The following is a 14,205-nucleotide window of genomic DNA, read 5'->3' on the forward strand; positions in this document are numbered from 1 at the left end:
AGTTATGGCCAATGGTTCATCCTCAAGACCCAGTAACCCAGTGGATGCTCTGTTGGAAAGGTCTCCAAGTCTGCTTTTGCCCCCATGTATTCCTGCACCATATAATGCAGACGCTGGCAATGGGAGCCTGGGAGCGTCTGCTTGTCCTTGGTGGCCTTCTGGACAGAATGCATTTTTTTGTTTTGCAACACCACACTACATTGTATTATATACTGTGTACACCCACTGAAGTGTATTAGAAACTTTACACACTGTATTAGATACTGTGTACACCGCCTGCACTGTATTACAAACTGTACAATGGCTGCACTGTATTGTATACTGTGTACACCACCAGAAGTGTATTAGAAACTGTATTAGATACTGGGGCTGCACTGTATACTGTGTACACCACCAGAAGTGTAGTAGAAACCAGCGTTGGCAACCTACCAGATTGGAATTTACTGGTAAAGCCAAATTTTTACTGGAATTTTACAAAAGTTACAAAATTACAGTTTTAAGTGCAAATTTCAGTATTTAGGCTACAAACAACTACACTATCTGAATAGCAATGCGATTTAACCCCCCTAGCGGTAATCCCGAGTCTGGCTTGGGTTAGGAATTTACTGATAGGAGCGGAAACCCCGAGCCAGACTCGGGATCGCTTCGCTGGATGCAGGGAGAACACAGTGAGACTTACTTACCTTGTCCCCTGGATCCAGTGATGTTCTACGCGCTGTGTGAGCTAGCTGTCCTCCGCTCGATTCACAGTGCCGAATGCCACCGAGCTCCGTGCCCTGCGGCTTTACGGCGCGGGAGCGGAGAACGGCGGCAAATTCAAAAAAGTAAAAGTACACAAAACACACACAGTACTGCAATCTTACAGATTACAGTGCTATATTACAAAATTAGACACCCCCTTTGTCCCTAGTGGTCTGTGCAATGCCCTGCATGCACTTTTATATTATAAATACATTTTTTTCTGCCTGGAATTTGGAGATTGTCCATAGCAACCAAAAAGTGTCCCTTTTTCAGTGTTTTAGGATTTGATTACATTATTGAATAGTTTTCATTATTCTTTATTGTATTATAAACGTTACCATACCCGGGATGTCTGCTAGACTCTGGTTTGAACATATTTGAGAGTTATTCCTAAGAATTACAGGTAGAATTACAATATAAGATGCCAAATTTCCATGCAAAATAATTGTACCGCTTTCAGCACCTAAATCCAGACTGAGTCATACCGCCAGGGAGGTTAAGGTAGATATTAAAGGTAAAAAAACATATTTCTGTTATTTTCAATATAAAAGTAGTCCATCGCTTTTTGTTAGCCATCGCCTCCTGCCACGATCACCTCCTCCTTCTGCCACCACCAGCTTCTGCCACCTCCTCCTGTCACCTCCTGCCACCACCAGCTCCTGCCCCCATCACCTCCTGCCCCAATCAGCTCCTGCCACCACCAGCTACAAACCATCTCCTGCCACCCCCAGCCCCCTCCACTTCCTGCCACCACTGTCACCTCCTGCCACCACCAGCTACTGATGTCCATTATCCAAATATGTGCCAGCAAAAATAATTTTTCTTGCATGTGAGTGGGTATTCTCTGCAAAGTGAAATTTTGCCAAATTCACTAAGGAAAATTCCCTTGCAAAGCGCAGCTTCCCTTAAAAAAAGTGAGCAGTCTTTTTGCCTTTTGTAAATCAGACCCAATGTATTGTAATTTTATCCTAATGTAAAAATGTTATTGAATTACAGTATGTAAATATCAAATGTACTAAACATAATAATTACAATCACATGGGTAAACAATACGTACCAAAGGTAAAATAAAGAGTAACTCTGAAGGTAAATATCACATCCACTAAATTAAAAGTTATGAATATATATCATATTATATAACATATATATTTGTTATATTGACAAAATATACTGTACATATACCTACATGTAAAAGCAAGCACTTAGCTCGTGGTAGGGTCGCGTGCATGTGATCACACGGCGGCAAATTTAAAGTGACGTACCGGTACACCCATTTGCCTGTTCGTGCCATTCTGCCGATGTAAATGTTTGTGCGCGGTCGGCAAGCGGTTACAAACAAATCGATAAAACCAAAAATAAGACTATATCTAGTCACGTGATAGATAGATATCTATTCTATATAGCGCCTAGAGGCGATTCAGTTCGCATTGTGTGCTATACAAGTATTTCATTCATTCATTCATTCATATAGTAACATGGGAGCCATGAGATTTCATGGAAGATGCTTTTGGCATTGATTCAAGCCAGTCAGGAACTAAATTTGAGGGCATGGTAGCCCATTTTTAATAAAAAGGCAAATGAAAGTCTGTAACATAAAGGTTTCCCACGCAGGGGTTCTTCTCCAGCAAATACAAACAACGGAAAATGCTACCCTACTTGGCTCTCTTTAGCAGTACTTCAGCTTTTTATCCTGGTCACACAGACCACAGGATTCTTCATGTGGATGGCTTCATTTTAGCTCTGCTCTGGCCTTAGTCCTCAGGCCATTTGCCCCCTGCAGCCCCTTTGACCCCTGGAGACCTCCTGTCTCTCTTGGGGTGGAACAGTCTCCAACTGGGAGCCATGAGGTCTTCCCATACCCTCATTATAAGGGCTATACACATCCTGCTGGTCATCTCAAAATCTGGACACAGGGTTGGAGATCCCGTCCCACCCAAGACACTATGGAATCTCCAAACTACAGAGCCCCATGATGGAATACCAAAACCTGGAGTAAGCTGGGGAGTGAGGCTGGGAGTGCTGAGTGTGCCAGCCTGGGACCCCTCTCCTCAGGCTGCATGTATTGATTGTGCAAATTAGGGCCCAGGCCCCAGGCCACTCACTCCTCAGTGCTCATTAAATGCAGCCTGATCAGTTCCCCTCAATGCAGCCTGTTCAGTGCCCATCAATGCAACCTTACCAGTGCCCATCAATGCAACCTTACCAGTGCCCATCAAATTTAGCCTTACCAGTGCCCATCAGTGCCCATCGAATGCAGCCTTGTCAGTGTCCATCAAATGCAACCTTGCCAGTGCCCATCAAATGCAGCCTTACCAGTGTCCAGCAATGCAGCCTGATCAGTGCCCAGCAATGCAGCCTTACCAGTGCCCATCAACGCTGCCTCATCAGTGTGTGGATGGCGGCCATCCTCCCCTCCCTCAGTCCTTTTCCTCCAGCATCTGCTGTAACAAGGTCCCACCTCCTATTATAAACGACACTGGAGTCTAGGAGGCGGGACTTTGTTACAGTGGCTGCTGAAGGGGAGGGGAGGGACACCGAGATGATACCCGCCCCCCAATGTGTGGCACCTGGGGCAAACCACCCCTGTTGGCCCTCCCCTTCCCGCACACCCACACTACCTACCACAGCTCGCAGTCCTGCAGGACATGGCTGCTAACGGGAATGGAGTGCCTACTGTGGAAAAAACACAGGAACGCCGTTCCCATGCATTCCTGCAGGACTCAAGCCCTGTGTACAGGGAAATGTAGAATGTATTCAGGAAGCTGATATACATGCTAATTCTGGTATGATTTGCCTTTAGAAAAAATTATATTATTTTTAATGAATTCCAGTAATAATCTTGTTTTCATATGCTTGGAGTTCAGCTTTAGGTTACACATTTTATGAATATATTATCTATTTTTAAGGCATGAAGGACACAAAAGCTAAGCTAAACTAAGCTATGCTAAAAAAAAACTATTAGTTATATATTATGTTTTTTTATATAAATGCATATATATTTATTATTACAGTAAAATAAAGCTTTATGTGAAGACCTACAATGTAAAGAAAACAATACGAAATGTCATTGGATTCATAGAAGGACAGTTTGAGCCTGGTATGTAAATAAAATACTTATTTCATATTTAAATTTAACCTCAATACCCAACTACTCAAAGCTCTCTAGATGTGCAGCGCCACTGACTAGAGAAGGAAATGCTGGCCAAACATTTGGGGGATTTATAATGAGCTCCTAGTAATAAGCATGAATTCAGTGCTGCCTGGTGAGTTGTCACTGTGCCAACTTTGGGGAGATACCCTCTGAATACAGGAGCACTTATGAGCCACACTGACCGTCCTTTGATTGGAGGACTGACAAACAAAAAAAAAAAGTCTTCCTCCTCAATTCATATGAAGCCTTTTATTTATTGAAGCTATAGTACAGCTTTTATGAATGAAAGAGGATGGAGGAAAAAGTGATCAAAATTGGCAAACTGGAAAAGTACCTTTGATAGGTCTAAGTTGTAATAAGCTTAACACTAGAAGATTAGCGCTGAGGGGGTAGGGGGGCCCAGCAAACTTTGGATTTTAACTAAGCCACCAGCACATAGGACACTTCTTATTGAATGTAAGTACCATCCCTTGTTCTGATTGTAAAAATGACAAAAAATAAAAATAACTAGGGATGATGATTGGCTGTTATTTAGTGAATTGTAAGTTTAAATAAAGCTGAAATCACTTTTCTATGCAAGTCCTGTTACTGCATCTTATATATATATATATATATATATATATATATATATATATATATATATATATATATATATATATATATATATATTACATACACACGTGTATTTTTGTTTTACAAATAAGCTTGTAATACATGACAAATGATTAACTTACCAATATGAATGTATAAAAGAGAGCATAGCAGTAGTCATATCTCAACAGACTCAATGACACATTAATATTTTTGAGGTGTTTTGAGGGTGAAGTAGATAGGGAATTGGGTTACTACTCTGACTTATTCACTTGTGTGTGTAAATTTCAGCTTGAGTTACTGTGGCCTGTAAACATTATTTTATAGAGGCAGATAAAGATATAAAGCTCAACCTCCTGGCTGAAAAGGGAACCTAAAAATGTTTACATCTTATTCTAATTTAAATACAATCTTAGACCATGATTTCAGAAAAGACTGAACATATGTACAGAATCAATAAATGTTACTTTTGAAATAAAAAAAAACAAAAAAACAGAACAAAAACATTTTAAAGTAGTGAGGCTCTTCAAAGTATAACGCCAGACACCAATAAAATCCAACAGTACATTTCTAATGCTAACCAGTAAATCCCACAACCCCTTTCAGCCAGATTCAGCAGGGCTGTCAAAATGTTGTGCGTGAGGCTACAGCCTCTTATATTATTTTCAGGCCATTTAGGAGGCAGTAAAGGACAAGGAGTAGAACCGTAAATTGCAAAATGAGGCCAACAATATTATATATGTTTTGACAGATCGCTATGTAGCTTTGGGTAACCACAGAGATGCCTGGGTCTTTGGAGCTATTGATCCATCCAGTGGCACAGCTACCATGATGGAAGTTAGCAGAGCAATGGGTCAACTGCTCAAAAAAGGTATGTGAACAGATTGGTTGATCAGCCTGGTTCCTTTGTACATATTATTGAAACACCAACTCCAAAAGTCTGTAATTTTTTAATGCTTAATGAAGATGTTCCCATGTGCACAGTAAATATAAAGGATTTAGAGGATTTTAACCACTTAAAGACCTTTACAGGGATTTACTAAAGATAAATAGACTGTACATTTTGCATGTGTAGTAGCACTCTGCAAGTGTAGTTGCTCCAGAGCTTAGTAAATAAGGTAAAGCTTCACTTTGCGAAGAATACATAATCACATGCAAGGAACAAAAATAACAGCCTTTCTCCAAATACAGCTGCTGTACAAAACCACACAAAGTGTTTAACTGTTAATAAACCTTAGTATACAGCTATAAATATTTCATGCGCCATTAATTGGTGATATGGTGCTGATGTGTTCAACTACAAATACCTACTGTATGCCACATGTCTGTGTTGCTCACAGGTTGTATAAATCCCTCCCCTTTGTATGCTACAATGTATACATATCATTCGATATAAACAAATCATTATCTTTTTACATATAAAGTTCTACAGTGCATAAATATCAGGGTTAAGCCTTCTGAGGTCATCATCACAACGAAATGTATGTCAGGACATACAGGAAGCAAGCTAATCCAGCTGGAAGCAGTGAGAGACTGCACACGGACCGTGCTCACATTGTCACAGTGTGGAGCCGGCCAGCAATAACATAATGTGTGTAAACCCCCGGTGCAGGGCGAAATGCACAATGAAATGTAAGCACGTTAACTAAGGTTTATAATCCTTCATATAAGCCTTTGACAGATTTATGGAATGATAAGATAAACTGGTCTTTGGCACAATAAGGCAGAATAGTACAGTTCCAGCATTACCCAATGCATTATTAGAGGTTAGGTTCAGTTAGCAGGGGTAGCATCTCTTCCTAAGGCCTATTAAGTATAATTACACAGTTTGCACTGGCTCCTCACCTCTGTTGCGGTCACCAGAGTATAAGCAATGGCCAAGGAGCCCACCTTGAGCTATCTCTACTCTGTAGGTACCTTTACTGTCCCTCACAAGTGGATTCCTATCCCTGACCATATAGTCACCAGAAGCATGGCTTGCTCCCTTATTTAGAAGATTCCCCACCCAAAATGGCTGCCAAAGTCTGTTGAGAGCTTCTAATCAGACCATTTTCCTTTCTCAAGGCACTGTACAGAATCACCAAGGAGCCAATTCCCTTATGACTCTCCCCTTTCCATACAATAATGTGAAGCCATCTACAGTTGAGAAGTGCACCTGCCTACACGTGCTCCTAAATTGTAACTGAAGCTATTTTTTGTTTTTGTTTTAGGCACAGTAGGGAACTGTCTACATTGAGGAGATTTCCTCTCATTACTTTCCGTTGACAGAGTTTACGAGGGGGGGAAAAAAAAAGATGAAAAATTATCTTTGCAGTAGGGACAGGAACAGCAACAAAGGAAAAGATTACACCGCACACATACTGAAATTGCATTTAAATCCTTCAATTCTATTCTATTTAAAACACCTGATCATATTCAGCAAATTAGCAAAAATATGGGGATTTGGTCATACTATATGGCCACATAGTACTTAAGCCCACTACTGCATCAAAGTACCCTATTAATAGTGCTACACTATTCATAGAATGAAACATCCTCCTTCTCAAACAGCAACAAAACATGTGGTTGTGAAGTTTGACTTATTGGTGGTCTTATCCACTGATACTGATGACACCTGAGTGGAGAAATTTAAAGCCCAGGCCTTGTTTTCAGACTCTGTGTTTACAAGTTAAAAACAAATTTTTTTGCTAGAAAATTACTTAGAACATCCGAACATTATAATTTTTTTCCCTAACACCCTAGAGAAGAAAATGCTAGTCACTGCAATACTTTTCGTCACGCCGTATTTGCGCAGCGGTCTGACAAACTCATTTTTTTTGAAAAAAAAAATCACTTTTTTGAATAAAAAAATAAGACAGCAGTAAGGTTAGCCCATTTTGTTTATATTGTGAAAGATAAAGTTATGCTGAGTAAATTGATACCCAACATGTCATGCTTCAAAATTGTGGCCACTCGTGGAATGGCGTCAAACTTTTACCCTTAAAAATCTATCTCCATAGGCGATGTTTAAACCATTCTACAGATTGCATGTTTTGAGTTAGAAGAGGTCTATGGCTAGAATTATTGTTCTCGCCCTAACAATTGTGGTGATACCTCACATGTGTAGTTTGACCACCGTTTTCATATGGGGCACTACTCACGTATGCGTTCGCTTCTGCGTGAGAGCTTGTCAGGATGGGGCACTTTTAAAAAAAAAAGTTTTTTACTCGATTTTATTTATTTTTTCACTTAAAAAAAATTGTGACCCTTTTATTCCTATTACAAGGAATGTAAACATCCAAACATACCTTGTATTAGAAAAAAACATGACAGGTCCAGCTCGCCTCTGCCACTGACGACAGCTCCGGTAAGAGGTGGAGGGAGCGGGAGAGGGACGGTGGCCCCTCTCCCACCGCCGATAACGGTGATCTTTCAGCGATTCTGCCGCAGGGACCACCATTATCATACACAGAACCACCGGCCTAAAAGATGGATACCTCGATTGTGGCAGCAAGGAGATATCCATCTTTAAATTGCCGATGTATATGTACAGGAGCCGGTCGCCAAGTGGTTAATAAAGAGCCCAGTAAACTTCAATCTATTTTCAAAAAAAATAAATAAAGTAAGAACTAAGATGGTGCTTGACATAATGCTCAGTCTTACCTGGAAAATTGCAGCTGTTGTCTGCAGCATTACATCTGCAATAAAGGAGTTTGCTTGTTAATAATCCACTCTTGGGAATGAATCTGTAAAAGCAAAGAACATATTTAGGCAATATTTTCATCTTACAAGGAAAAACAAGTTATTTTATCTCTGTCTTCAAAGATAATTCACTCAGGCAGCAGGAACAAAAATCACTCGGAAGCAGATATTGTCAGATATTGAGAATTGATTACATTCATTACAGAAAAATTATGCTAAAAAGAAGCTTGGCTTTGGCTGGCAGGAGAGAAGCAAGTGTTATGTAATACATTCTGTACTTTTCACCAAATACAGTGCCTTGAAAAAGTATTCACACCCCTTCACATTTTCCACATTTTGTCATATTACAACCAAAAACGTAAATGTATTTTATTGGGATTTTATGTGCTAGACCAACACAAAGTGGCACATAATTGTGAAGTGGAAGGAACATGATAAATGGTTTTCAACATTTTTATAAATAAAAATGTGAAAAGTGTGGCATGCATTTGTATTCCCCTGAGTAAATACTTTGTAGAACCGTCTTTCGCTGAAATTACAGATGCAAATCTTTTTGGGGATGTCTCTACCAGCTTTGCACATCTAGAGTGACATTTTTGCCCATTCTTCTTTGCAAAGTTTTCACATATTACATTTCAAATATCTCTGGGAAATCCACTTGTAAGATTTCTGGGCAAAAAGGAAACCTGTGCAGAAAAAAATAGCAGGCTGCATTCACTGAACTCCCCTTTTGAAAATACTAGTTGCCTGGCTGCCATGATAACTCAGTAGCTTCCATACTTTGATTAGCCGATCTCTAGTAAGTGCGGCCTGACTGCCTGCCCTTTAAGTTGTCTGGCAGAATGTTTTCCCTGCTGCTGCTTGTTGCTTCCACCCTGCTGGTGATGGACTGCACAGGGACAGGAGAAGAGCAAGGGAGGATGCTGTTCAATCGCAGTTGAAGCCTAAGATCAAAGCTCATCCTTAGCAGTCAGGGAGAAGGAATTTGGCTGAATCTTAGCTGCTGCCATGACTGAACGGGAAGTATCTCCACTAGAGGAGAGGCAGCCATTTTTGGTGGTGACCAGGGGAAATCGGGACTCTGGCTGCAGCAGCAGCCTGGGGATTTTAATCATTCCCAGATCAAAAAGAGACACAGGGCAGTAAACTGCAGAAGAAGGGCTGCTGAGAACTTCAGGGAGAGTGTTGTGCCACTGGACTGAGTTATGGGACCCAGAGAGAGCAGCCCTATCCCTCTCTATGCAGCACAGAGAGTGAGAAACTATCAGTACGGTGGGGTGGACCATAGGTTGTTGCTGCATGTACTGTGCTCTGCTGCTGGTGTACAGGGACTCAGAGAGAGACTGCTGCTGAGGACTCTGAGAGAGAGAGAGAGACTGCTGCTGAGGACTCTGAGAGAGAGAGAGAGACTGCTGCTGGTGTACAGGGACTCAGAGAGAGACTGCTGCTGAGGACTCTGAGAGAGAGAGAGACTGCTGCTGAGGACTCTGAGAGAGAGAGAGAGAGACTGCTGCTGGTGTACAGGGACTCAGAGAGAGACTGCTGCTGAGGACTCTGAGAGAGAGAGAGAGACTGCTGCTGAGGACTCTGAGAGAGAGAGAGACTGCTGCTGCTAAGGACTCCAGGGAGGGAGAAGGGGTCAGTTCCATCCAAGGCTGGTTGAGGAGGGAGCTCATTGTGTGTGGTGTGAACTATCACCAGGCCCCCAGGGGATACATAAGCTATGGTTACAGAGCTCTTGGCCACCAATTTTGTTTAAAAAATGTGCTGCATTTTGTAAAAGTGCTCCTACTGGTGAACCCGGTTCCCAACACCGGCAGACTCTCACTAACTAGTGACTTAAGTAAGATCACAGTTATTCTTATGTAGCCCAATCTGTAGCACTGACAGGTAAAGGATTCTGCATAGCAGAGAATATTTTTTTGCACGGGCACAGCTACAGGAGGGGACTTTTACTATAGTGCTGACAAATGAGGGATAGTGTTGCCTGTGGGTTTCAATGAGCCAGGGACATTACCAGTGCTTAAAGGACCACGGTTAATGTCATCATTAGTGATTAAAGGGACATTATCCTGAGCTCTCCGACATAACAGTTGGACCTCAACAAGCTAGCTAGCAGAAAAGATTATATTACAGACTGCTGTTAGAGTGGTTTAATTCTCATTATTTAGGATTGCCCCAGGTAGGGTTTAGGAGAAGTTGCTCTCAAACCTGATTGCTTGCTTTACAGTATATTTCTTTCTGCTGTTTGAAATATATGCCTTGCTCTATAAGAAAATGATTCCGGATGACTGCACTTCAAAAAATCCTTTTATTGAAGCTTCATATGACAAGTGGTTGACAGATGGAGCAGGGGACAAAGAGGTAGACGCGTTTCATGCAAATGTTAGCACTTAGTGATTACTATATGCCTTGCTATCGTTTTAGTGTTTGCTGTAACGTTGTTGTTTCATATCCTTTTTTTACTACTGCATTTATATTTGCAATAAATACTCCCCATCCAGTTAGGTGTGTCAGACTGTGTAGTGCTATTTGCAGAGTCATGGGTAAGAAAAAGGGAGCCTTGTACATCCAGCTACACTTGGATAGCCCACCCAGTTAGCTCTAGTGTTTTACACAGCATTGTTGCTGTGTAGCATTTCTGTTACAATCATGCCCAGTTTTAAATAATGCATTATTGATTTGTATTATTACTGTTTTGTTGTTCAAAAAAGTTTATTTCCCTATCTGACATTTGTTTTTTAACAAACCCCACTTTATGGGTATGTTGGTGAGTTAGGGTTCAGCCAAGGTGGGTCATCTCAAGGCTAGACAAAAGGACTCATCCTTTAAGTGGCTCCACTGGGGAGGTAGCGATGCATGTGCAATAAGCAGCTAGAGAATGAGTAGACTAGCATTTTAGAAGGTCAGCACAATCAGGCTCAATATTTTTTAAAAGTAACTTTTCTGTTTCAATCGTTTTTTATTGACATTTTTAAAGAATATAAGCAATATGAACATTGCACAGTGCAGTAAACAATCCTTGCATACTCTGCATAAACAGGAAGAGATGACACATGAGTAGTAGGGTTGCCACCTTTTCTTCAAGTCAAACCCGAACAGTTTTGTGGCCCATAGAAATTTATTTTTTATAGTATAAGCTATACATATATTTTGCTACTAAATACCATTTCTAATCATATGTATATAAGTTAATAACAACAGTCCTCTTTTACATCAGAGTCCACAGAGTTCCCCTTTTACCTCTGAACTCTGGGGACTCTGACATAAGGAATGCTCTGTGAACCCTGATTTATGGGGGAACACTGAGTACTCTGATGTACAGAGAGGACTCTGCTGTAAGGGGAAACACTGGTGTAAAGGGTAACTCTGATGTAAGGGGTGCTCTGAGAACCCTGATTTGACTTGGTGTACTCTCTCTGAGGAAGGAGAGGGAAGGGGGGAGACTTCATTCAGAGACAGGGATGGATGGTGAGCTCACTCACCCCTTGGCAGTCTGCACCTCTCATTCAGATGGATCTGAGGCTGCTGGACTTCAAATTTCCAGCCTCAACTTTCCTTTTCTGAGGCACAGCACCGGGGATTGGAGTGTGGGCAGACACAGAGGGGTAGGGATGGGGGGGAAGAGGTGCAGATCAAGCCCTCTCTCTTCTCCCGTCTGTATGTGTTGGTGGGGGGGTGGAGGGTATGGTTTGTTAGTGGTGGCTTTGGGCAGTGTGAAAGACAGTGTAACAGACACTCTCAGCAGTGAAAACTGCAGCCAGAAACCCTGCTGGGAAACCATAGTCCAGTCTAAATAATGTGTCCGGGTTTCAGACAGTCTGAAACCTGGACGCATGATTCCAAACCCGAACTGTCCGGGTGAATCCTAGACAGGTGGCAACCCTAATGAGTAGGGGGAAAACAACGTTACAGAATCTCTTGCCAATTGAGTGATGTCTTCTCTAAACTCACATGTGAGCACTTTGTCACCAACTACTAAAAGCAGGAATAATAATGCAATTTGTTTTTTAATTTTAATTCAGGGTTCCCCTCAATATTCATACCAGACCCAAAGGGCCTGGTAATGGATGGGGGGGACCCATGCTCTTTTTTTCAATGAGTTTTATCTATATTGCCGAGAGCCAATAATTCATTATAGCCGCGATTAGTTTTAAATTACAATTTTTCCTTTAGAAAAGTCATTTTGCTGTGGTACTGTTCTAAACAGAGGAAAAATGTGCCACTTTACAGGCATACTATAGACATCCCCCCAGGCACGATGTTTAACAGAATATTTGATTTTTATTGTTTCACTTTAACCACTTCAATACAGGGCATTTTCACCCCCTTCCTGCCCAGACCAATTTTCAGCTTTGTGCGGCGTTAGTTACAATTTGAATGAAATTGCGCAGTCACGCAACACTGTACCCATATGACATTTTGAAATGTTTTTTCCCCACAAATAGAGCTTTCTTTTGGTGGTATTTGATCACCTCTGATTTTTATTTTTTGCGCTATAAACAAAAAAAAACGTCAACTTAGAAAAAAACACAATATTTTTTAATTTTTGCTATAATAATTATCCCATTTAAAAAAAAAATAACACATTTTTTCCTCAGTTTAGGCCGATATGTATTCTTCTACATATTTCTGGTAAAAAATCGCAATAAGCGTATATTGATTGGTTTGCGCAAAAGTTATAGCATCTACAAAATAGGGGATACATTTATGGCATTTTTATTGTTTTTTGTTTTTTTACTAGTAATGGCAGAGATCCGAGATTTTTATTGTGACTGCGATATTGCAGCGGACACTTCGGACACGTTTGACACTATTTTGGGACTATTTACATTTATACAGTGATCAGAGCTATAAAAATGCACTGATTACTGTGTAAATGTGACTGGCAGGGAAGGGGTTAACACTAGGGGGCAAGGAAGGAGAGCCGATCAGTGTTCCTCTGTACTGGGAATACACCGTCGGTCTCCTCTCCTCTGACAGGATGTGGATCTGTAGCCAAAGTCCGGCCCGCAGGCCAATCGCGGCCCGTGTTCCGGTTTTGAACGGCCCGCCTGGTTATTTGGACATATATATCTTTTGTGGCCCCCGACGATCTCCCAGCACTGGGGCCACAAAAGATGTATATGCCTTGGAGGGGACAGGGAGGAGGCGGGACGAGTGTCGTACACACAGAGGAGAATTTCCTGTTTACAGGTGGCCTCTGTAATAGGAAGTCCCGTCTCCAGTGCTTCCATTGGACGTCTGTACTGTTCTCCTGTAGGTAATCTTTGGCGCTCGTGAGAGCATTCCCGGCAATGGTGGGTGCATTCCCGGCAATGGTGGGTGCATTCCCGTGCATTCCCGAAAATGGTGTGTGCATTTCCGGCAATGGTGGGTTCTGCATTCCTGGCAATGGTGGGTGCTGCATTCCTGGCAATGGTGGGTGCTGCATTTCTAGCAATGGTGGGTGCCGCATTCCTAGCAATGGAGAGGCTACATTCATGGCAGTGGTGGGTACTTGTGAGGCTGCAGATGGGCACTGACCCTTATTTTGCTTCACAGTTCTTTATTAAAAAAAAATTTTTCCTGAAAATTCCCTCTTAAAGTGAAGGTGTGTGTTATATGCCAATAAATACGGTATATCCAAATAATGCACCTGAGCTCATCTCTTTACACAGCCACAAAAGTAAGAGAATTTTTGTTGGGCAGTGTATTAGTGCTCAAACGAACACACTTATACCGAATTTTAATGGTTCAAACAATGTCAGGCAAAATGGTCAGCCCTCACACATGTTCACTTCATCAAATCTGGCCCTCTTTGAAAAAAGTTTGAATGCCCCTGGTTTACACACACAGATCCACGGTCCTGTTGTGTTCACAGGCAATCATGGGTGCGTGGCGAAAATCGGGTGCCTAGTGATGCGGCAGGCGGGCGCGAGCCCCTTAGAGGCTCAGGAAGTAAAAGACGTAATATAACAGCGGCCCAGATGGACAAGGGGTTCCTGCCTCTGTCATATCACTATGTGCGGTAGGGAAGTGGTTAAGCATTAAAAAAAATC

At 41.7% G+C, this 14,205-nt stretch overlaps 1 protein-coding gene across 2 annotated transcripts in view; it reads left to right on the plus strand.

Moving 5' to 3' along the window:
* The window catches only part of LOC143943111 (putative N-acetylated-alpha-linked acidic dipeptidase), a 232,883-nt gene that overhangs the window by 114,095 nt on the left and 104,583 nt on the right, over window positions 1-14,205 (plus strand). For both annotated transcript variants that reach the window (XM_077464673.1, XM_077464672.1), the window contains 2 exons: window positions 3,753-3,838; window positions 5,235-5,354. In XM_077464673.1, coding sequence (XP_077320799.1) covers window positions 3,753-3,838; window positions 5,235-5,354 — 206 coding nt within the window. The remainder of the gene's footprint in view (window positions 1-3,752; window positions 3,839-5,234; window positions 5,355-14,205) is intronic.

Source organism: Lithobates pipiens, unplaced genomic scaffold (assembly GCF_037356315.1).
Source record: "Lithobates pipiens isolate NorthernLeopardFrog02 unplaced genomic scaffold, aLitPip1_a1.2 Scaffold_30, whole genome shotgun sequence".
Taxonomy (NCBI): Eukaryota; Metazoa; Chordata; class Amphibia; order Anura; family Ranidae; genus Lithobates; species Lithobates pipiens.